This window comes from Scophthalmus maximus, chromosome 1 (genome assembly GCF_022379125.1).
Source record: "Scophthalmus maximus strain ysfricsl-2021 chromosome 1, ASM2237912v1, whole genome shotgun sequence".
Taxonomy (NCBI): Eukaryota; Metazoa; Chordata; class Actinopteri; order Pleuronectiformes; family Scophthalmidae; genus Scophthalmus; species Scophthalmus maximus.
The window spans coordinates 8,190,570-8,215,434 of NC_061515.1; the positions used below are offsets into that span (position 1 = coordinate 8,190,570).

The 24,865-nt window shown below is 40.9% G+C and overlaps 1 protein-coding gene across 2 annotated transcripts in view; it reads right to left on the minus strand.

Annotated features, from left to right (window-relative positions):
- The window catches only part of cdkal1 (CDK5 regulatory subunit associated protein 1-like 1), a 195,511-nt gene that overhangs the window by 110,177 nt on the left and 60,469 nt on the right, over nt 1–24,865 (minus strand). For both annotated transcript variants that reach the window (XM_035629576.2, XM_035629575.2), the window contains exons 6-7: nt 21,980–22,028; nt 15,795–15,915 (exon numbers count right to left, since the gene is read on the minus strand). In XM_035629576.2, the coding sequence (XP_035485469.2) occupies nt 15,795–15,915; nt 21,980–22,028 (170 nt within the window). The remainder of the gene's footprint in view (nt 1–15,794; nt 15,916–21,979; nt 22,029–24,865) is intronic.

Genomic DNA, 24,865 nt, shown 5'->3' on the forward strand with positions numbered 1-24,865 from the left:
ACACTGTTGATACTACAGCAGTTTCTTTTCACTCATTATTTTGTTATTTGGCTTAACATTTCTGGCTAACAGCTCTTGTTTGGCTGCTGCTGTTGTTGTGGGAGGATGCTGCTGAGTGAACACAAGTTAGACACTGTAAATGCTTAAATGTGTGTTGGTGGGGATTTAAATGAAAGGAAAAACAAACAATTCTTCTTTCTCATCGAGTAAATATAATATTTCACTCATTCCTGCCTCCTCGTGTGTTCCAGGGTGGTGCAAGAAATAGTGAGCCTGGCAACTCTATCCTAAAAATGTAGGGGTTTAATTTTTTGTTTTCATTAGCTAACTCAGCTGAGGGTGAATGTCCGAGTCCGACCTGTTTACAACAGCAGTGACATTGCTGAAAAGATTCAGTGACGCCTGGGCGGAGGGTGCAGGAGGCAGGACATGACGATAAATTCCGCAGCGGAAAGCAGTATTTTTCTTTACGGTATTTAAACACGAGATTCTCCTGCTGTATTCTCACATGGACTCACTCAACTATTCTGCGGAAATGTTACAAGGGGCATGGCAGGAAAAGTTCCAGACAATGTCAGGGTAGACATTTGCAGACATGCGCATCTGGAGAAGTTCGGGAAATTTTCTGGATTTCAATGCTTGTCTGAAAGCAGCAGAACACTGCCACATCGAGAGTTCAATCCCCAATGGAGCCACACGTTTACCAGCAGTGAGGCAAACCACTAAAAATGTCCACCAAGTAGAATGCAGCAAACCAATTGGTGTTTTTGTCTTAAAACTCCAATAGACTGATAGAGAAAACCACATGACCATCTGTGAACACAGCACTGCTAATGCAAGCATTGGACAGAGAACAAGGATCCTTTTTTAAGTTAAAGGGTCACAACGTTAAAATTGGTTTGATGTGGGATTTATACACCCGAGCTCAACGACAACGGCATCTTACGAATAATTAATTGGCATCAAATGTGGCGATATAAGGAAGCTAGTATGAGACTATGAAATCAGACTGGAGGAGATAACGAGCTTAAACTCTGTATCTGTCCATGGCAGACTCATGGAAGAATAACAGGGATTCCCCTGAGGCTGAAAGTGGCACAAGAACTCCTGCTGGACAGAATATACAATTGTTGTCATGTTTACACGATGTTTGAAAGTTGGGTCATGAAGATTCAAAGAGCCATAAACTATTTTTTTTCCCCACTTAAGTACAATGTCAATAGTCAAAGTGAATCTATAGAGCCCAATATCATAAATGACACATTTGTCTCAAAGACTCTACTGCAAGTACAGTATATGACATCCATCCATGATGAGTCGTGCTACAGTAAGAGAGCAGTGTAGAAACACAGAAATCAGTTTAACCTCACTGACAAGTCTATTGTTGTTATTAGCTCTACCAAGAGTAGGGTCACCAGAGACATGCTGCAGATAAAGTTGAGATTGAATATTCAAAGACTTCATAATTCAAATAAAATGTTTTAAAGTACACATACAAACAATGTGTTGAAAATTATGTCTGAGCCAATTATTTTAGACTATGTGCTCTATTAATAACCTTTCACACTCAGAACCTGCAACATATTCACACTAGTTTTACCACAGTTAGCTACTGCAGATGCATTACTATAATAAAACTTTATTTGTATAAAACTTATCTATGCAAGGTTACAAAATGCTGCACAGAACAAAAAATACCAAAATATGAAAGATGACAAAAAAATAATTTAAAAAAACACCAGTTAAAACCTGTTGAAAATCAGGTTTTACAAGGCTTTCCTTTAAAATAATATGTTTAAAGCAATGTTTTAAAAACAAGTAAAGCGCTTGTAAAGTCTAATCTCCTCGGGTTAGGAATTCCAGAGCGTCTGGGCCCTGATGGCAAAAACCCAGTCACCCTCCGTTACCAGCCATGACTTAGGAACCACTAGCAAGAGTAGGTTCGATTATTTTAGGTTACAACTAGAAGCATAGGGAGTAATGCAATATATGAAAAGCTACAATAAATAATCAGAAGAGGTCAATGCTGGTAGCGTAGGATGAACTTAAAGGGTGTTGGTCCATCTATTTTACTGGGAAATGGAACACCTTCATTAAGTACCTACTGAAAAACCTACAATATCTTTCTAATCATTTTGAAACACATCTGAAACGCCAAGAGCATTTTTTTTTTTAATGTAACCATCGAAAAAAAATCAATCCATCTCTCCCTCTCAGGGTATTGCTTTATCCCAGTTGAGGGCACTAAAGATGGCAGCTGGGTCACAGGACCTAGTTGTGGAGAAAACACAGACAGATGGGGCCCTGCATGCGCGCACACAAACACACACACTCACACCACCAGGGGGTCCATCCATCTTAATGTGATCAGGCCTAGCTGAGTGGATCACACCAACATTAATCTCGAGAGACAGTCAGTGGCCAGTTGGGGGGGGGGTGTGTGTGTGTGTGTGTGTGTGTGTGTGTGTGTGTGTGTGTGTGTGTGTGTGTCTGAACATTCATCCAGTATCACAACAACGCATTAGCAGTTTCGACCTCTCCATCAGCCTAAACAGACTGCGACAAGTAGTCAGCACCCTTACACTAACACTGACTGAAGGAAAGAAGCAGTGTCACTCTTTTTCTGACACACACACACGCACATTTGCTGTGCGTTTAAGTTGTGCTGGGACAGAGAAGAGAAGCGAAGAGAAGGCAGAATTCTTGTTCAGTTTTACAGTCAAACCCAAATATTTCTCTTCCTCATCAAGCCTGTCCTTTCCCTTCTTTGTTTCTTCTTTGTTTCCCAGTTAATTAAACCACAGAGGTAGCGGTTGTACCTGACAGCAGTGTAGTTCATCAATGTGGTACAATGAGACAGGCTACCTCCCCAGTGTGTGAGCGAGTGTAGGAAAGAGAGAGTCTATTGTGTGCTTGCATCCTTGAAAAGGTAACAAAGAAAGGAAAGCCCTGAGGTTTCTCCATACATTTGCAAACCTCCCGACACACACACAAACACACACACACACACACACACACACACACACACACACACACACACACACACACACACACACACACACACACACACACACACACACACACACACACACACACACACACACACACACACACACACACACACACACACACACACACACAAATACATTATAAGTCCCTTTCCAGAGGCTCCCTTGTGCAGCCTGTTAAAGACGCAGCTTGGGAGAGAGTTGAGCAGGAAAAAGGTTTTCCCACTGATAAGCATTCAGGGTCTTCACATTAATTACAAAATTGATCTGTGCATAAACAAATTGGGCCATGTGTGCATTAGTGTGTGTGTTTGTGTGTGTGTGTGTGTGTGTGTGTGTGTGTGTGTGTTTTTTATTGGGGTTTGAGGATGCAATTATGAAAACAAAGCTTAAACTGTGCAGGGAAGTCTGAGCACTGAGTAAATTGAAAAGCCAGATTATTCATTGCACTTATTGTTGAAAGTTATTGCTGGGCAGAGTGGGTATATGGGCAAACAGAATCATAAATCTGGTATGATATGAGTGAACAAAGCTCCGAGCCTGTAAGTTTATTATTAGTGTCATCTCAAAGTCAAAGTGGAGGCTCCAAAATAATATGGAGTCAAGGAACAAAGAGCGCTGACACAATAGAGCAAAGACCCATTAGGAGCAAAGAATGGGAGGATGATTAGTTACTCTGGGAAAGGTTGGCAGCTAAATCCAGTTTAGCCTAATATCACTGTCACAAGTGAGAACCTCAAGTTGCATGGGAGCTTTGAATGCATACCAATGATCTTGTGGGACTTGGATAAAGACGATATTCCTCACATCTTATATATTGTTAGGGGTTCTGATGTTAAACCTCTATCAGGTTTTCATTTGGGAAGAAACACAAAATTGTGGAGTTTAATCTTCCCGGCTCACTGCTTGAGCAAAGCAATGTGATGTTTATTAAGTAGAAACAGAGCTGCACCACTAATAAAGTCTAATAAATACAGATGTGAGAAAACAAAAAAAAAGCTTTTCTCTATAATGTAAAACAAAGAATATCAATACGTCTGCCCTTTGTCAATGTAATCAGATGATAATGTGGATGATGGTGATACGGGACATGTACAAAAAAAATGCAAGGAACCCACAAAATGTCAAAATTAGGCATTTGACAGACTTTATCTTACATTCTCAAGCAAAACCTACACATTGTGTTTGATTACAGAAACAACAATAATGTAGGAGGATTTTTCTTTTTTCAATGAACCCAATGACAGACTGACAGAGCTTTTAGAGTTTGAAAATTGACTCACTGTTCACACTGTTTACACAGAAATAGACTTGTTATGAACTTGTTGTTTTTTTGTCCAGTCAATAAGCAGCTCTGGTCAGACTGAGGAGTTCTCTCACCGTCATTTCACACATTGTTTATTTTGCATTTTTGTGTGTTGGATATGTGTGTGCTTGTGTGTGCATGTGACTGTGTTTCTTTTCATCTGTGAGTAGACCAGTGTGTGTGTGTGTGTGTGTTCTGATGCAGCTGGGGCCCATTTCACTCAGTGCTCAATTCAGCCTTTGTGTCTGACCTCTTGAATTCTGTTATTTAGTCTCGTGTTCCCACTGCTGCGCACTGAAACAGCTCTGTCTGTGTGTGTGTGTGTGTGTGTGCGCGTGCGCGTGTGTCACATGCTGACCTTGGACTTCTCTAACTACTACAGCAGCCTTGCTTGTTGTTTTGACTGGAGAAAGGCACCATGTGCATGTGTGTGAAACTACAGTCCCATGTCGACAGAGGAACCATGACTGTTTTGCCAAGTTCTTGTTTTGTCTGCAGAGAGACCTCAAGACAGTGTTTGTACTAGATCCGTCAGCCCATTGTTCCTGGACAAGAATGGTATGAGGTTTGCTTATTATTGAACCAAGTGGTGGAGGATCTGATCTGAAGTTGGGCTGTTTCACTGCTCGACCAGCTGATTATCTCGCTGTTGCCCGCCTTACTGTTTAACTGACTGACTCATGAAATCACTCTTTGTTGTCAACCTGTCTGAATGACAAGCCGACTTCACTGTGTCACTAATATGTAACTTTACAGATTTACTGGCAGACGTTCTGACTGACTGCACGACTGAGTTACCTGCTCGCGATTTAATAATCAACTGGATTAGTTCCTGGCTGACCGACTTCGGCTGAAAGGGGCGGAAAGCGATTATGAACAAATACAGGTTTTCTAAAAATCTGTGAATATTTTTTTGGGCTCAGTCCTGATTCAAGTTTAATTGATATTGTGGATTCTGAACCCAGCAGATGATGCCTGATAATAGCCCAATCCGGAGGACATAGGACTTTGGGTGGGTTTGGAAAAGATCAATGAATATTAGACGTAACAATCAATCATTTGATTCCGTGTAGTGTGTCACAATGGACGACAACCAATGCTAAAGCTGTCTTAACAGCAAGACTAGCATTTTATTTTTTTCATTTATTTTGTACCTTCTACAATGGTTGTCACCACCTCTTGTGACCGTGACCAATAGGAAAACAGCCGACAGCGTCCTGGCAAAAGAAATTAACATTACATTGCACTAATGTAAATACTTTTATGTCGTAAATGAGGGTAAATGGTGAATAGTTGGGGAGTCAGGTCTGACTAGTTGTTTTTCAACTGGTTTACAGTTCTGAGAACTCGTACAGAAAACAATATATCTTTTCTCCATTACAAGTCACTCTCAGATAACGTCCTAATCAGCAAGTCAAAGGGGGTTAAAAAATTTAAATCTGAGTGAAATTTTAGCACATTGGCTTTATATGAAACTTCAGCGCACCAGGCCCACCCAAGGCAGTGATGGTGCAATGTCTTTTTCATTCTGTCTACATGTGAAGACAGGCTCACATTCTGCAGCTGATGATGTGGCCGTATTGACGAGATTGAGGGGCACAGTGAAGACGGCTTCAGCGCAGGTCTTGCAAAGCATCACCACAGAAAAACCCAAGGATCTGCTCATGTCTTTTGGTAGTTAAACAGTACAACATTAATGAATTTAATGTAGCCAATTACTTTGTTCCCTGTTTGAGTCACACAAAGAAAGTCTAATCTCTGATTTAATGTTTCTATCTGACAACTGAGGACGATGTACTTCTTAGAAAGAAAGCATGTGGGAAACTAAACTGGTTTGTGTAAATAGTCAGTTAGATGATCAGTGTGTGTGTGTGTGTGTGTGTTTCCTATGACACTGGGGCTAATTCAGTTACTCTGGGGTTCTGTAGTGTAATGCCTTGTAATGACACACAATCTCATTTTGTCCAAGGAGACACATCAATCTTCAGGATTTACTGTGGGGAGCTGAGTCTCTCTCCTGGTGTGCGAGTGGGGAGAACAGTTGATGCAGTGCATGTGTGTGCATGTGTGTCTCTGGCATGTATTTGTGTGTTTGTGTGTTAAGCAGTGGGGGAGAGGGAAATGGAATAATATGTTCAGACCAGTGGAGCTGAAAACTACCCATACACCGGTTTGATGAACAGCAGGAAAGGCCACGATGGTAAATGCCGTGTGTGTGTGTGTGCGCGTGTGTATGTGTGCGTGTGTGTGCGTGTGTGTGTGAGAGACTTGGAAAGTGTCTGCATATGATCATGTGTGAGTCATGAACACAACAATGGCAATTCCTTTTGTGGAGGTGTGTTTTTGTATGTGTTTAACTGCAAAATAAAAAAGAGGCTGTGTGTACATTGTGCATCCATGCATTCCCACAATCCACAATAATCCTAGACACGTAGATGATCAGAAACCCTTGTGTTCACACCTTCCACTATTCTGTAACTCAACTTTTCTGGAGCACGTCCGCACATTTCCTCCCACCCTTTGTTGCTACTTCACTAGATGTTTTTTACTTCTCGTCCTCAGGGAGAAAAACAACACAAAAGAAAACAGGAGATCGTTGACCAATGATCAACAAAATGAAAATGCATTTAAGTGATGACATTTAACGTGGCTTGTGTATTTGCTTTTTTAAAAAAAAATTTAAATGAGGGAGATGTATTTACAAATTATTTGTAGCGAATATTGGAAGAACCCCACTGCTGGAAATTACAGAGCGTGTCTCAAGCTGCGGCTTCAATTGTGCTCGTAGGAAAAAGACTGTCTGCCTTTCTGTGGCACCTCATGCAAAAACTGGCTCTTTTTTCATTTAGGTCTTATTAACTTCAAGGCAATTGGCAGAGAAACTCAAATTACCAAAAACAACATACAGTCGGCCTGATTCAATTTGCTTATAACCCAGCTAATTATGTAACACGCCCCACCCCTTCCTCCGTCACCCATTTTTTTCCCTCATGCTGACACTTACTGTAGCTGAAAAAAGACTCATCTACTATTAAAGTAAGTCTACCCTTTCATAGTGTTGTTTTTCATACGAAGCGTGTCATCAATGAGCTGTGCTATGTCTTTTTTACCTTGCCATATCAAGGCCTCTTAAAGAGAGCTCAAACTAAAAATGCTGCCAGTACAGTGACAGATTATAAACTGGATAGTTGACAGGATGTGGTGTCATAAAGAGATTATTGTCTGTTCAAGAGGAGCTGATGTTTGCATCACATATTACAAGAGAAAAATAAAGAAGAGATTTGATTTTCCTCTGGTAAACAGAAGGTTATGAGAAAAATACAGATGAAGCATGGAGAAGGGACAGGCAGGTATGTGTCTACTGTACTACTGCTGCTGCTGTTGTTGTTCTTTTCGCTTGTACTTCTACCTGCTGTGCTATACTATGTCAGCATTTCCTATTAATAACCTAGACTGTGGTGGCCCGCCATTGTCTAATTCTCCCATCACCGTATACGTATGTTTTTTTTGAATTAATTCTCCTAATAACATAAAAGATTTCTACTCAGTGTTTTGCACCAGTACATCATTGTAAAGCTGTGTGGGGTGCTCTTTTCCCCGCTCTCTCTCTCTTTCTCTCTTTATTTCTCTCCTTCTTTCTCACACACACAAACACGTTGACCTATCAGCCATAGTCAGATTGGCCATTGGCAGAACCGGGAAAATCCGCAGGTGGGCCATCAGAAAATGCAGGAAATTTTTTACCGTCCTCAGCAGGCAGGCAGACCTTGACTTTAACACCTGCCCTCTCTGTCTAGCTGTCGATCAGCACCGTGGCACATTAGAGTGCACTGCATGTTCACTGTGCTATCATTAGAACACACACAGAGCTACAGCAACAGATTGAATCTCTTACTGTGGGGAACACTATATGTTCTAGCTGATGTACAGCTGTACAATGACGCTGGCTTGACACTACCCTGACTGGCTTTATAGCTCCACGAGCAAGGAAGGGAACAACGATTTCTTCATATAGTTTACTTTTTTAGTTTTCCTTAATATTTTGAGTGTGTTTGAATGAAATGTCATTGGCAGCCCAGTCTGCCTATATGACATAGCACTACACATTACACACAGCACTGTTTTCCATGATCCATGAGTAAACACATACACAAAGTGGCAGGTTTGCCACTCAAAGGAAACCTGCTGAACCCGCTGGCCCACTGTTCATAAAACTTAACATTAGTGGCAGAACATGGTCAAAACATGACCTCTCTCATATTACTAGGGGCCATTATTGTTGCAAGCCGAAGGGAAGTAGCACGTTAAACATTGTAAAAAATGTGGGCGTTCATGCTGGCCCTCTCATATTAATTGGGGGTTCATCAGGTCAGACAGGACCAGGAGTAATAAAATACTCTTCTTTCCACTTCTGTTTTAAAGGTAATAAGTTTATGTCTGACATGCAGGGCATTCCTGCTGCGGATGTGGGTTAACAGTCAACTCCTAACCCCGCTCCAACTTGTTCTGGCTCATTCTTTTTCTGTGCATCTAGACGTCCGTGACCCCAGATTTACTTCTTCCTCAGCTGGCCAAAGCAGTGGACGTTACACCTTGGGCACAATGGTTAACACAAATCTATGTAAAGGTCATGAGCAGCGAGGATAAGAGCTATTATTCCAAGTTGTCAGCCTGGAGAGTGGGTATAGAAGTTGTGGCAGCTCAACGCAAATCACAGGAAACAGACAGCGAACACACTATGAGACTGTGAGCTAACAAACATATTCACTGTGCACACTAATACACAGACACACACATGTAGACACTTTTCACTCCGTCTCTGCTGGCTTTCTTTACATAGTCAGTGTGGGTGTGTGTATTTTGTTACAGCGATTAATATTTATTGTATAAATCAAGGATTTGGCAGAGATTGAGCCAGTAGCTTCTTCAAATTGTTTATGATTGTAGCCAACCTAAGGAAAAAAAAAAAGGAAAACAAAGGAATGGCATTATGCAATATTAAACATGGCTTAATGTCCAGATTAAATAAGCTTTTCGTTAAGTGGATAAATATGTTACTATTAGTGTCAGAGGGTAAAAAAACTGAAAACAAGGGGAAATGAATAGAAGGAGCATAACAAAAGAGAGAGGATGAAATAGAGTGTGGTCTCCAAGGTTGTCTTTTACAATCTCTGGATGGGTGAGGACTGTAACATAGAGAATAGGATGTGTCCACCCCTCCATAACAAAAGACAAGACAGTTGAAATTTATTGCATTAAATCTTTCAATGATGTCAGCATCTCCATTAGTTGTCCTATCATGAGCTTAGCTCTGCAAGCGTGTGATGGAGGGTTATGTGCAGGCTGTGACAGAAAAAACATATATATAAACAGAAGGAACCACAATATTTTCACAGTGCCATATAATGGGTAAGAAAATCGTATAAAAATGGCAAAGGTATGGGAATGAAAACTGACAAATATTTGCACTATGCATGACCACAGACACAGAACGTAACTTTTGGTGTGGTGTTAATTACACTTAATGAACAGTGGTGCAGGCCTCCATGTCAATATTCATTCAACCTCCATTGGCTGCGATGTTATAACCAGTGCAGTAATCTAACGACAAGGCAGCAGTTTGCCTGCCAGCAGTCAACAAGAAGCCTCTATACTTCCACTACCTATTCCCTCTGTGTCATCCCGTCTACCTGCCTGCAGGATACAAATGATGAAGTTGGTTATCGGCTTCGAGTCAGAGCGGAGGATCATTAACACCTGACTTAAGCACGTTGCAATAACAATGACAAAGATTGTGACTGCCAAAAATGTGACTAAATAGAGAACGTGGAACAGACAGATAATGGAATGAAATGAACTGTAACCGTGGAACAAAGGGCTTCTTTTTTTTAATGCCTGGAGTCTAATGGCAAAGGTTCACACAATCAGACACAGCAACAAATACACACACAAGTTTAATGACCCATTCTGACTGAGTGGCTGTAAATTCCTTGTTTATGATGCTGAAGCATCACGATTCAAGTTGCTCACAAAAGGGCTTTTATCGTTGCTGAGAAAACGCGCACACACAGAGAGAGAGAGAGAGAGAGAGAGATACACAGAGCAAGAAGGGACCATTAGTGTAGCCTAGGGCAAAACACTCACACATACGCCCCAGCTTCCCCACTACTATCAAGCGTGCTAAAACTGGGACACAAAACAGAGCATTAGAAAGACATGAAGTCTTTTTCCAGTTTAAGGCTGCATGAAGAATGAACTCTACCCTCAGGCTCATCTGTTTGCATAAAGAAGTTATGGAAGGAGCAACATGGGATACAAGCCCAACCTAAATGCTGGCGACTGGATCATAAGACAAGCTCAACATCAGAAGCAAGTGTATATGTTGGAAGCCAGGTTGAAAAACACCAGCACTTAATGTATTTAAATATGTCTCTCTTTTCTGCTGCTCATTCACCAATTACAATAACATTCACTGCTTCACTGCGGTCGGTGACCATTCAACACGCACATATACAACCTGTGAAAAAGACTTTTGTTGTATTGTAGCCAATTCAAACTTCCAAAAGGTTTACATTTACCAACGGCTTTGTAATACTTTATGTATTTCAAGTGTTTCTCTTTGAAACGATTCTCATTTATCAACTACTATTTCAACCCCTGCTTTTTAGCATAAACACAACCTGTGTAAAAGCTTTCTGTTGTACTGTGGCAAATCCAAACTTTAAGAAGTTATGAAAGAGGTTTAAAAGTAGATACATTTCAAAAAAAGAAGAAAAAAATGGTTGATTATGGTAGTTGGTAGTTGTGTCACTTTATTGTAGACTGTTAACGTCCCTGGTTTTCAAGGTCACAGGGAAGATTATTCTGTTTTGATGATGTCTATTTGGGGTGGTGAAAATGATTGTTTGATCAAATTATCATTTTAAAGATATTTAAAATGGGATTGATTCTACTTTATCTGATCAACCAAATGTGTTCAATAATTGAAACAAAAATTGCAAAAATTACTGGAACTAATTATGTTCCAAATGATTGAATTTGACTCATAGCAGTCACATATTCAAAATATTCTGGAACCAGAACATCATAAAAGTGAGTAGTTAAATGATTAAAACTACAAGCTCAGAAGAAAACATACTTTAAGTTAGAAAATAAGAGAAAAGCAGTAATGACCTTGGTGCCACATGCAGCTTTTGGACTAAACCATCAAAGAAATAATCAGGGCCTTGGCTCATTAATGTGTCAAGTAAAGATGACTCAAAATAACTGTGCTAATGGCCCAGGAGAAACCTGCCAATGTTCCCCTAATACAAAGCCAGAGGGCATTTGAAGACTAGCTGGACTTCACTGAATTAATTTCCTGATAGGGATAAAATTAACTTGGTGGGGGGAAAAAAGTCGATCTAATTTGTCTTTAATAGGTGCAAATGAAATTAATATGCAACTTAATGAAACTAATATTGTGAATCAATTTGAACGTGAAATAGAATTTCCATAGGTAATCCCAGGTGAAACACTATGCCAGGCTGTTGTGTGGATTTGCACTAACAAAGAGAACAGGATGGTGGAGTAGGTTGGTAATTTGAAATTAGGCAGTGGGTTTTATCTAACAATGAATGTGAACATGATGGATGAGTTTGGTTTACAAAAGTCAGAGTTACATTCTTTGATTTCTGTTCCGTTTCCTATCAAATGCACTTTGTCAAGTAGGCCTGTGATTCCTGCTGATTATTTTACCAAGAGGAAGAAATGTGTCTACTGTTTCACCGTTTTCAAAGATCCCACCAATGTCCACATAAGTGCCCTGACCGGCCCCACTATGACCTCTGACCCATCCATTTACACTGGCTATTGTGCTCAGCGTTTGGCTCTGTTATGTTTAAAGAGTGGTAAGCAAGGCAATATGTGTTTCAAATGCTCTGGTGGCAGCTGAGCTGGAGGCAGAGGTAGTCTTTAGTGAGAGGTTTTAATCAGGATTCAGAGCCCAAATTCAAGAATTTGTATGATTTAATCTTATTTTTAATGTGGATCTACGAAACTGAACATTAGCAAAATGTGAAACATGCTTAATGAAAAATATTCTTCATTTGAAAAAGCATTAGTAATAGTCTCTACCATATAATCCATCATTATAAGATAGGAGGAAAACTGGATTTACTGTATAACATGTTATTCTTTCTATGCCCTACATTTTTGGGAGATTCAAGACATTTCAAGAACCTGCTGCTGCCCTGTGCAAAAGCTCCATCCTGCAGCATGACGTCAATGTGACATTTGGCAAGTAAACACAGGGGAGGGGAGAGAGAGCTTAAATGAATGTATCCCACATGTTCGCACATAGAGAAAAACTGGCAACAAACTTGAGACACTAAAGGCCAGACCGGACAAACACTATGAATTAATGGTTTCAAACATTCTCATCTGACGCAGAGAAGGACAACTGCAACTGATGTGTGTGTGCGTGTGTGTGAGGGAGAGAGAAAGTCAGACACAAAGATCTCTCTGTTTCATCAGCTGACAAATGTCACCAATGATGTCACTACTACCGCAGAGGAATATTTAAAGTGGATCTACTAAAAACAGAGCACATAAAGGACACATTCTGTTTTCCCTGGCGCGCGCACACACACGCACGCACGCACACGCGCGCATATGTTCAGATAACTATGTCAAATTAGTGACACTGACGACTGACCAACTTACACAAAAGCACACATTAAGCCTGGATTTTCAGTAACACCAGTGTTATTTGGGAGAGATTTGTCAACAGCCGATTCACCCAGTCAACATACTGTATTCCTGTAATCCCCCAGCTTTCTAAAAAGTCTTTCATTTAAAAGAGTAAGCGCAGATTTATTTGTCGCCGTTCTGACCCTTTTGAAAAACAACATCAAGTTCATCTGGATCAGATACGGACCCCCTGCTGGAGGAGGGCGGGCACAGGACGAACATCTGCACAAGCATACCACAACATAAAAACGTGAAATGTGGCTCAAAGGCCTTCCAGCAAAAGAACAAATGGGTCAGTCAGTTCAGGTACATAAGCACATAAAGCAGGAAAAATCCACACGGCAGTTGTGATATGACCGTGACAGGGACACAGTGAAAGAGGCACACAGAGACCAAGATCCATTAATACACGATGATCACGAAAGCTACACAAAGGCTGTGTGAGTTTCTCATAACAAAAAAACAAAACAGGAATAAACCATCATATGACACCGGCGGCCAACTTTAGGAAATGGTTTACAGGGAAGTAGTGAATGAGGCTTTGAAAAACTGTTCAAAGAGTTAACTGTAAGTTTTGTAATGGAACAAGAAAGCAGCATTTTAGTTCAACTGCTGATTTCTTGTTCCATTACAAAACTTCCAATTTTGCCTTTTTAAATGAGCACATTTTGGATTTTGACCAGACCTGCAGGTTTATCTGAAAAAGCAGTACCAGTTGGAATTAAAGGTTTCCGAGTATTAGATGTGTTGGGTGAAGTTTATTCAAGGAAGCTTTAGCCACAGATGAAGACGATTGAGCTCTGCTGACTAAGATCTAAGACACAGTCAACTCTTTAGGAAACTCTTTTTTAATTAATTAATTTAATTGGTGGTAAGAGGATATTCAACATGTGAAAAAGAGAAAAACATTTTTAGAGGGCTAGATTTTTAAGACAAGTGGCTTTGATTGTGTATAATGGATGTATTTGTAATGTAATGTGTTTCAAGGCAAAGCTAAATGGATAGCATTTATTGATACATTGTGAAATGTGGTAATGTCACCACAAAGCAACACAATGCATCTGCTGCCCCACCATCACACCCGACGTGATCATAAAAACGCTTACTCGGTTGGTATCGCAGTGATAAATAATAAGGCAAGACCTGAAAACGGGTCATAACCTTCTTGTCAGTGGGTCACTATGTTACAGGGACACAAATGCTGTTGCAATTAGCCCAGGAGGTTCAAGGACGCTGATGGAAATTCTTGGAAAATAAGGAAAGCCCCTTTTACAGAGAGTAACAAATGTCCACACAACAGGCCTAAACAAAGAGATGACGTATTGTTGACCACACAATGCCCACAAGTTGATTAGAAACAGCTTAAGCTTAAAGTTAAAGAGCAGGACTTGAAGAAATGACGACAATAAATATGGCTATTATTTATACAAAAGGAGCTCTAGTCTCACACAGAACATTAGTGCTGTGTCCACAACTTGTTTACTTCCTTGCTTTGTGTTTCAAGCCATTAGTATATAAACCTTGAAGACATGCAGGGGGATGATTGATGGATTACCATCAGTCGAGGCCGTGCACAGTGGAATTAGTCCGTCGTAACCCTTTTTAACTAGCCCACTGAGAATACAGCATGTGGGACAGTACAGACGCACAGATCTGTAAACAACATGAAATTACCCCATAAAAAGGTGTGTGTGTGGGTGTGTGTGTGTGTTCTCCATCTATCTCTCTACACTATAAATCTGAGTTATTGCAGTTTATTTTAAAATGAAACCAAACCAAACAACTGTATTCTTAGTAAGTATTCTTAAACAAACTCACTAATGAGCGACGTAACAGACAAGATAACAGAACTGCAGAGCGCTAATACAGCTGATGTGAATGTGAAAAGGGAAGTGGGCCTATCTGAAACTGCAGCCCATTTTACACCTGTTCAAGGCGGTATTGTTGCGCCTTTATTCCCAGTTCGCCACAGCGTTCTGTATAAAAAGTAAGGGCATAGAATGTGAAGGTTGGATTGTTGTTACGCCTTAATGCTGGAAGTAGAAACAGAACCGAATCATGTCTGTGTAAAAATGGACAGCCGGCATGATAGACACCGACAGTGTTGTGATACACGTCACGCCTCTTTTTCCGAAACGATGAAACACAAGGGCGGTGGTATGCAGACTTGTTTGGTTCAGTGTAAATGGCCAAAGGCATCATGATGTAACGTCAATATCTGTAATATTGCAGGGTCTCTGCATTTAAGGGGCTTATGTTTGTTATTTTATGTGTCTGCTTTCATGGTTAAAGTAAAATGGAAGCGGAGGCAAAGAGCTAGACACCTGTTGAGATTTGATTACATTTGAAGAATATATAGCACCATATGCAGTCACGCACACACACATCCCAAGCAGACCATGAGAAATTGATAAAATTAGAAGCACAGAGGGGCTCTGTTTAAGTGGTTGCGCAAAGAGGGAGAACAAACGCGCGCGCGCACACACACACACACACACACACACACACACACACACACACACACACACACACACACACACACACACACACACACACACACACACACACACACACACACACACACACACACACACACACACACACACACACACACACACACACACACACACACACACACACACAGAAAAGAAGCAGAAAGGCAGTAAAGCAGTAAAGCAGTGAAATTGAATGCACAGTTAAAGCTGAATATCTTCTGCAGTAAGTTTTCTGTTTGTGCATCTGTGTCCTACCCGGTGTTAATGGAGATGATTTCTATGAGAGGGTTTCTTCTGATCTTGGGCAGGTCAAGTCTTGCTCCTCCGAGCCTCCGGCCTCCGTCTTTCTTCTGACCTAACAGACGAACCGAGTGGCCTGAAAGACAACAATCATAACTTCATCACATAGTTATAAAACAGTAGCTCCCAGTGTCTGTTGGTAACTTGAAAAGAAGACACTATGATGCAGACCTGTCTGTGGATGGGTGGGTGAGCCGATATAGTATAAGCATTTCCATGTTAAAAAATTAATTTATTAGCACTAATTCCTTTGTTCATTAAAACAAACAGCTGGATGACAGTGTTTCCACAAGGGCCACAGAGATAACAGACAAAATAAGACATTACAATAACAAAAAGAGAACACACACACACACACACACACACACACACACACACACACACACACACACACACACACACACACACACACACACACACACACACACACACACACACACACACACACACACACACACACACACACACACACACACACACACACACACACACACACACAGCTTCTGGCCCACAAACAACTAGAGAGCCAGTTTACAATGCGCAAATAAAAGCCTTCATTAAACTTCTCTCATCTAATAAATATGATGGCAGAGTGAACAGGACGACACAGAGCAGGGTATCAGAGCACATCTGGTACTGGTATGGTGAAGGAAGGAGAAATTAACTGGTCTAACTGTGCAGGAAATTGTATAATAGGAAAACTCCTGGCACCAGACCCACCTAAAAGCAATTAAAGACAAACAGGAATTAAAAAGTGTTTAGCAGAGCAAGAACATGGTGTTTGCGTGTTTCAATAAACGCCACTGATGAAACCAAAACAGCTAACAGAGGAGGAAACGAATGAAGGATAGACTTGACAAGGGAATCTTCAAAATAAAAAGGGATACTCTATCTTTTTTACAGATTGCACGCTAACAATACTTAAAGTATCATCCAGTGGATATAAAGGTGTGTTACAGAATGGAATGAGAATCTATAACTAATAGCTAGTAGTTCAAGGTGACCAGGCCTTGGTGTGTGGCGATGGGAAGCAGAAGTCCCTACTAATAGGCTACCAGCTAGAGATGTGCAAGATGGAGCCGCAGAGGGATGGAATTGTCTTCCTGTTTTCATCCACTTTACATGGGTCTCCTGGGAGGGAGGGCTCAGGGCAGGAAGCAGGCCTATCAATTGGTAGATAAAAATGACAATCTGCCCCAGAGGAGGACAGAGAGCCAATCAGTGAGGCGTGACTGGTCGTTATATCCCAGTACAAGTAAGGAAATGAGAAAACTTCCCTCGTGGAAAACAGCTGGGACTCGGAGCACATTCAAGATCTTTTTTTCCATCTAGACAGCTGTCTGTGCGTCCACCTTTGGTTGTGAAACAAGGACTTGGAATTAATGCATTCACTAATATCTCTGTCACCATCTCTCCCTCTGTTTAATGTTCTATCGATTCATCCATGTCCAGAGTTGGACAGTTCCACCTGCTCCTCAACTGTTGCTTCAACAAAGTTTCATCAGCAGTTCACTGAACAACTGTACAGTGAGAGGGAGAAGGACGTTAACATACCAATCACGATGATTATAATATGTTTATACGAGCTCACAGCCTGCAAGGGATTTTTTTTCCCTTGCTAATAAAGCACCAAGGCCTAAATTAAATACTCATCAACTTAGAAATGAGTTATCTTTTTTAACCTTTTACTGTTCACTATATCCAACAAAAGTAAAAACAGTGAGTCACATGTTGCTAAATGCCACCCAAAACAATTTTAAAGGGCATGAGAACCTATACTGTCTGCTAAATGTTAAAAAAACGACAAATTCCAACTAGTACTGACCAAATCACACTACCACGTTACAAATGAAAATAAATAATTTCATAAATCTTTTTTTTTTTTTTTCTAATGCAAGAAGCAGCCGTCTATCACAGATGGCGTCTAAACGCTGTGGCTTGCACTCTGAGGTTTAAACAACGGACCTTGAAACTCCCATTTGAGAGTTAGGCATTTTCTCCAGGTGGAAAAAAAAGCCACAAAAGTAATTCAATTTAAGCTAAGGTCTGTTGGTAAAGGGATGTGGTAAATCTGATTTTCAAATTCAATGTGTTATCCAGATTGTTAATTTTGTGCATTTGTTTCTGATCGCTTTAGCCCTGGGAAAATAAAGTTACCGATACCTGATTGCTTACACAGCCTTGTCTGGAAAAAGCAATTTTCTAGGATGGTGCTAGATTTCCAGATGTTTTTTTCAAATTGTGAGATTGACCATTCTCATAAAAAATGTAATTCCCTACATATTCAGTTTTTTTCCCTCTAAAACTCCACAGGACCATTGTCGACGTGACTGCCACCCAAGACTCAAATTATAATCTCACTACCAGCATGAAATCTCTCCAGGAGTGTATCCAAAGCTAAATTCTATTTCAAGGCTTAGGGGACCAGGAATGAGAAGAGATAAAATAGCTAACTGAAGACAACCGAAGGATGCCATCCTAATTGTCATCTCAATTGCAGAGTTTAGTGAGGCCAACTGCTGTGATGGGAAACCCCACGTAGGCGCAGAGACACACATTGCCCCATACCACATTATCTTCTTACTGAATGTCCTTCTCCTTTCTCCCTGTGTGTTTTCCCCTGATCACTCTCTCCTTTGTTCGTTTCTCTCCTTCATAAATACAAACACGAACATAAATCCTTCTATCCACTCATAATGGCCCATCATATCATGCTAGGGAGAGGGAGGGAGGGGAAGCAAGGACAGATGGATGGAAAGGTTGATGGATGGATGGTTGGATGATGACAGAAAAAAAAATGCACCACAGATGAAAGATGTACCGGCTAGCCAGATGGATGGTTGGATCATGGAGGTAGGGAGCTAAAAGGGTGACCTATTGACCTGTGTCTGATGTCTCATAAGTGGTAGGTCTTGTTGTGCTCCCTGGTTTGATTGTAAAGCAGCAGGCGGGATCGAGGGGGATCGAGGTACGTTGGAAAGAAGGCGCAGGGGTGGCAGATGAGGACAGGAGGAGTGTAATGCTTGTCATCTATCCTCCTAATGTAACAGGTAATTGGATGAGTTTATTTTCTCGCCAAATGTCAGTGAAATCAATTTTTTTGGTAAATACCTGCACATCAGATGCATTACATCAAAATTCCAACGTGCCTTAATGCAAGTATTTCAAAAGGGCGCTTTGTTTAAAATGCCATTCACAAGGCTTTGAACGATAATGACAAGCTCCACTACAGAGCTTGCATTCGTCACTTCCAGATGGGAGGTCACTGAGCATTAAAAGATATTCAGAGCGCCTTCAGATAACTTCAAATATATGTGAATGGCTCAACTTGCCTCTCGGTACCTGCTTCTCATTTCCTCTTCCCTCCCTCTTCTCCTATCTGTCCCTTCAACAACGTCTTCACACTTTTCAGCATTATTACACAGTTTGTTTATACTGGTGAAATAAGGATCATGAGGTTATATGGATCCAATATAGCCTCTGATCTGAGGCTAAGTAGATACATTAGCCAGTCTAACCTTTCCAGCCCCCAGTGTCTGTGTCACAGACATACACTAAATCTTAACTGTTTCCAAAAGATAAAAGAATATCAGGTGAAATGGCATCTTCTGAGGCCATCACCTCCGTGATGGAAGATCAATATTGGGAGGGCCAATAAAGAAATCAAAATGGCTCCATAAAGAAAGTGGTGCATGAAATATTTATTAATGGTACACAGCTAGGACTTCGGAGGAGGTTTATGATTGAAAACATGCATAAACTAGCCTCTGTTTTTTTTTTCTTGATTGAAAATGTTAATATTTATTTTCTCTGTATTTTAATCTTCAAATGTTTTCAGTTGGCTAAGCATCATGAAGGTGCGGAACTGGTTAGGTGTCTTTGCAGAAATTTGTATCCATTCGTGTTTTTACTGAATTTGTTTATAAAACAAGATAAAGACCATCAACATCTGGCACAGCTAAAAAAAATAAAATGTGACCACAGTACGAACACACAGGACCAGGCATTACTTAAGTACTGTGTGCATGCTCAGCAGCCCAACCTGAGATAACTTAAGGATAAAAACATGCTTTGCTATTTACAACAGGCAGTAACCATCAGCTTTATGTTAGATAGATGTGATATTTACAGTAGTGAGGAACCCTGCAGTGACAGTGGTTAAGTTCTTTTTGAGGCAGAATAGATAGCCTCATGCCTCAAGAACCAAGGTCATAAAAGCAGACTAGTGCTCATGTGGAAAAGATACCTGCAAGCAATTTTGGCACAGCAAAGAACTGTGTCTATTAGCAGTTCACTGAAGTAAGTATTTTAGTAGCCATTACAACAGGCAAATCCCCGAGCTTAAAGGTTTATGCGCAGGCCTCCGAGCTGAAATAACAGTTCTCAGTTTATACGAGGTCATAAAGAACTGTAATGATACTGTGGAAATTAGTTTCTATGGAGGGGGTGAATGAAGAAGGAAGGAGGGGAGGGAAGGAGGGCAGAAAGAGGGAAGAGGAAAACGGGAAAACCCTGGAAGATCCTGAGAGACGGGTGGAAGAAGGAAAGGGAAGAATGAGCAGATAATAGAGAAGAAAGGGGAAATAAAAGTCACAGTGTATGAGTGTGAATGGGAATGTGTGTGTGTGTGTTTGTGTTTTTGTGTGCGAGCATGTGTAGCCAGACGATTATAGGTTGATGACACATTGTAAAATGAATCCTCAGTTCAGCCGTCCTTCATTAGAGTGAGGCCTGGAGTGCAAACTAGTCACTCATAGTGTAAACTCAATCTGTTCTTTATTAGAGAACAGCTGGGGGTGAATGACAGCCTGACTGGACACTCTCATACTGTAAACTCTCTCTGACCTTCATTAAACTGTTGAGTGCGGTGGTTCACTAACAGTTTAAATGGATGACCTAATCACTGCCATGTGAGTCTGTCCTGCTGCGAGGCCGTTCAGACGGAGAAGACCACTTAACCAGCTACACAGAGAGCAAGACAGATAGGATCAAAAACACACTCAACGTCAGCCCTGATCACCATTCGTACTGAGCAATGCGGTCACAGTTTTGTGTGCATTTTCCATCCTTAAAACCATGAAAAAAGCAATAAATCAAGTCATCAAGCATTCGGAAATCTAAATATAACTCAATAAGTGGACTCTTGTAGACAGATATTAACTTTTTTTAACTAACCGGCCAAGGTGGCTACTAGATTAATTTATTTTTAAATGAGTACAATTTACTTAATTGCCTTTTTAGTATCACATTTACATTTGTTTCAGCATTTATTTGAGAAAATAAGGTATCAGGTGTGATACAAGAACATATTTGCTATTAATTGAACTTCAGGGACAAGAAGAGAGGCTCCCATTGAGCCGGGGACAGAAACACCACAAGTGAGGCATTAGCTTCTTCCACATCTGCACTGAAGTCCGGACATTTTCCGTAACATTTCCAGAGGGACTGTATGTGAGAACGCAAATGTCCACGAATGTTCCGTGAATTTCACTGCTGAACGCATCTGACTTGGACAATCTCCTACAGCGCTGTTCAAATGTGAACGGCAAACCCCGGAAAAAATGAACGTCTACAACTCATGACCAGAGCCTCTGATTTATACTCTGCTTCTGATTGACTATTGATCAATGTTTTGTTAGAGGTATGGTCAGATGGTTGGCTAGATAGGCGTAGTGTGTGTCGCCACTTTTGGCAGGTGTTCATTTAGGACCCTTCTTGTAGATGCACTTTAAACAATCAAATTCAATAATGACTCACAATCAATTGGTTTTAAAATCGCATAATACATATCAGTCACCGTTTTTGATTTTGTACTTTCCTACAGGAAAGTGATATATTCCTAATTGTGACAGTCCAGTCATTTTTCCTCCTGGTCTTCTGTCAATGAGTGGACACACTGTACTTTATTGAAAATCATTCATACATTGAGCTTACTTAAGAACTTCCATTTCCAATTCCAATAATAAAAGGATTCTCATTCATGCATTAGCTGATCAATGTGTTGCTGCTCATTCACTCATACAATTAGTGCTTATGTGTCTCTGTGTGTGTGTGTGTGTGTGTTGTGTGTGTGTCTGTCTGTGTGTGTGTGTGTCTGTCTGTGTGTCTGTGTGTGTGTGTGTGTGTGTGTGTGTGTGTACCTTTAACTGCCTCATCCACGACTTCCACCACTCGATCAATCTGCTGGACCTGAGATACAGACACACATGGGAAAAGTGTATTGATGCTGACAACCCAAGTCCACAAGGTCAAACAAAAGCCGGATATTGACGACCCACGAACACACATAAAGTGATCCACATTTAAACAAGGTGGGCATGTAAATATACACAAGGCAATGTGGAGTAAGCACACAGACAAACAAGTGCACAAAGATATGACCATGCAGAGGTTTTTCCCAGCAAGGATGAAGTGATATAGATTTCTTAAATGCCACTGCGTGTCCATGTAGCTGCAACAACTCGTATATCATGTATCGACAAAGACACAGTCTGGGGGCGGAGATTCATGGATGAGAACAGAGGCAGAAAAAAGAAAAAAAATTAGAGAGTGGCAGACAGATTATTATACAGATAACTGAGCAATAACTCTGAGAGAATTAAACAGAATCATGTTGTGATCAAGCAAGAGTTATTCTCATTTCCTCTAGTGAAGAAAATCCTGCAACTCAAACTGAAACTGCACTGAAACTGATGGAACTGATTACTCCTTATATTCCTCCCAGCGTCCGCTCTATGTCTAATTCTCTCACTTTCTCTATTCTTGGACGTCTATGCTGTAGCCCTCAGCACAAGCCTTTAAAGCCTCCAGACCCATTACCCAGCACACACACACACACACACTCAAATGTGGCAACAGTGCAATGCATGAAACCAAGCAGCCAAAGGTCAGAAGCTTCAGTTAATATTTGTAGAAATAATCATTTCAGTGACTTTGACCATCAGACAGGATGGTCTGTGATTTTCACACAACAGTCCCTGGAGTATATTCAGAATGGTATGAATAACAAAACCATCCAGTGAGCAGCAGCTCTGCAGACGCCTTATTGATGAGAGAGGTCAGAGGTGAATGGCCACACTGGTGCTGGCTGACTTCAAGGCTACGGTAACTGAGATAACCACTCTTCACAACTGAGCATCTCAGCATGCACTGCACTTCAAACCTTGAGTTGAACGGGCAACAATAGTGAGCAATCAGTAGAACGGCCTTGGTAAGAGAGGTGACCAACAATAGTGGGTCACTCTTTCTGAGGTCTGGAGATTTTAAGCGTCATAGCAAAAGATCTGAATAATTATGTCAATGTGATATTTCAGTTTTTTTTTTCAGCAAAATGTTGCTTTGTCTTTATGGGACATTGGGTGTAGACTGGGGTTGAGTTCCAGTTGGTTCCTACACAGCTAGTAGTACCTACCAGACCGAATCACAACCCAGATATCAGTGCCTCACTTCAAACAATAGTTGCTCTGCTTACAGGCAACATAAAAATCACCACACGTGCCTAGCTAACATTACACTTAACACTGGTGGCTGCACACTCTCAACATGGCTCTGGCAGCACAGAACATTAACCTAGAGTTAGCTAGTAGCTACCTCAAACAAGAGTCAACAAGACAACTAAATGCCTACAGCTACACGGTCCAACGTGTGGCTGCATTTCACGCAAAAGGAGTCCGACTCCGGGACATGCAAATGTCAGAAAACACTTGCACGTAAAGGGGGGAACACGTCAGTCTCAATGAAGCACCTGGCGACACATGAGATACATTTGAAAGCAGAGGGATGCACCTCGTTTGACTGCTCACTTGACCCCATGCCGAGCATATCAGCCGGCAGTGTGGGTGTCACTGTGTGTACGTCATCATCACCATCTGAGACGGTTTTCTCTGCAGGACATGCAATTAATTAGAGAGGCGTCTGACTGACGGCTGAAGATGGAGTTTGAAGCTCGAGGTATTTCGCTGTATTAAGCATTCAATTTGTTATTTAGTGTTACATTACTTTAGTTGGGTTAGGTTTTATTCATCATGTGAATTTTGTTATGTACATTTGTTTTGCACTTTTTTATATTTGTACGTTCCGGTTAACTTTTAACCGTTAATATGTTGAAATTTCCAATGCTAACGTGCCTTGGCAATGAAAAAAATCTGTTCTTATCATCGACCGTCAATTTAATGTTTTTTAAAGAAAATAGTATTGGTTCTGACACCATTAATGCACCAGTGCTGTTATAAAAATATCGATTTAGCACCATAACAATACCAGACCCTAGTGTAGATTGATGAGGGGAAAACCATTATTCTATTTTATTCTACCTTAGCATAAGAGTGGAACATAACAACATTGCTTACCCACTGTAATTCTCTGATCACCTAGCCTGTGTGGATGTGTGTAATGTGTCTCTGATACAGGATGTGCCATGTCTAGTTCAGACATGCAAAACACTGTGGTCTTGCATGACTGTCTGTGTACCTTACAAAGAAAACACACTGTCATTCATTTCACAGCAACTTCACACGACACAAGAACAAAAACACAACAGAAATGCACATAAAAGCTGACACAGGTCGATTAAACTGACTGAATTCAACAGGAAGCACTTTTTTTTAAACTACTCCCCTCATCTAGCCGTTAGTGCAATCACTATATACAAATTCACAACTGCTTATTTGCATCTAATTTGCATAACCCACCAACTGTCACTGCCATTGTGTGGTTGATTGTAACTACCGGGGATACACAAGGGGAGTGGGTGCACATTCATATGCCACTGTCAGTGTTTGTGAAGTGTGTGCCTGTCCATGCATGCGTCTGTCAGTGTGCACTTGTCTTCCTACAGTTGTGAGGATTTTTTATTGGTCAGTTATTTTGGTCATTCCTCACAACTTCAGCTTCAGGGTAAGGAATTTAAATGTGGTGGTTAAGGTTGGGGGCTAGGGAATACATGAGGTCAATGAGTGTGTGTTTGTGTATGTGTGTGTGGACCAGCAGTGGTAAACTTCACAGCTGTTTCTTCCTCGCCCTGAAGG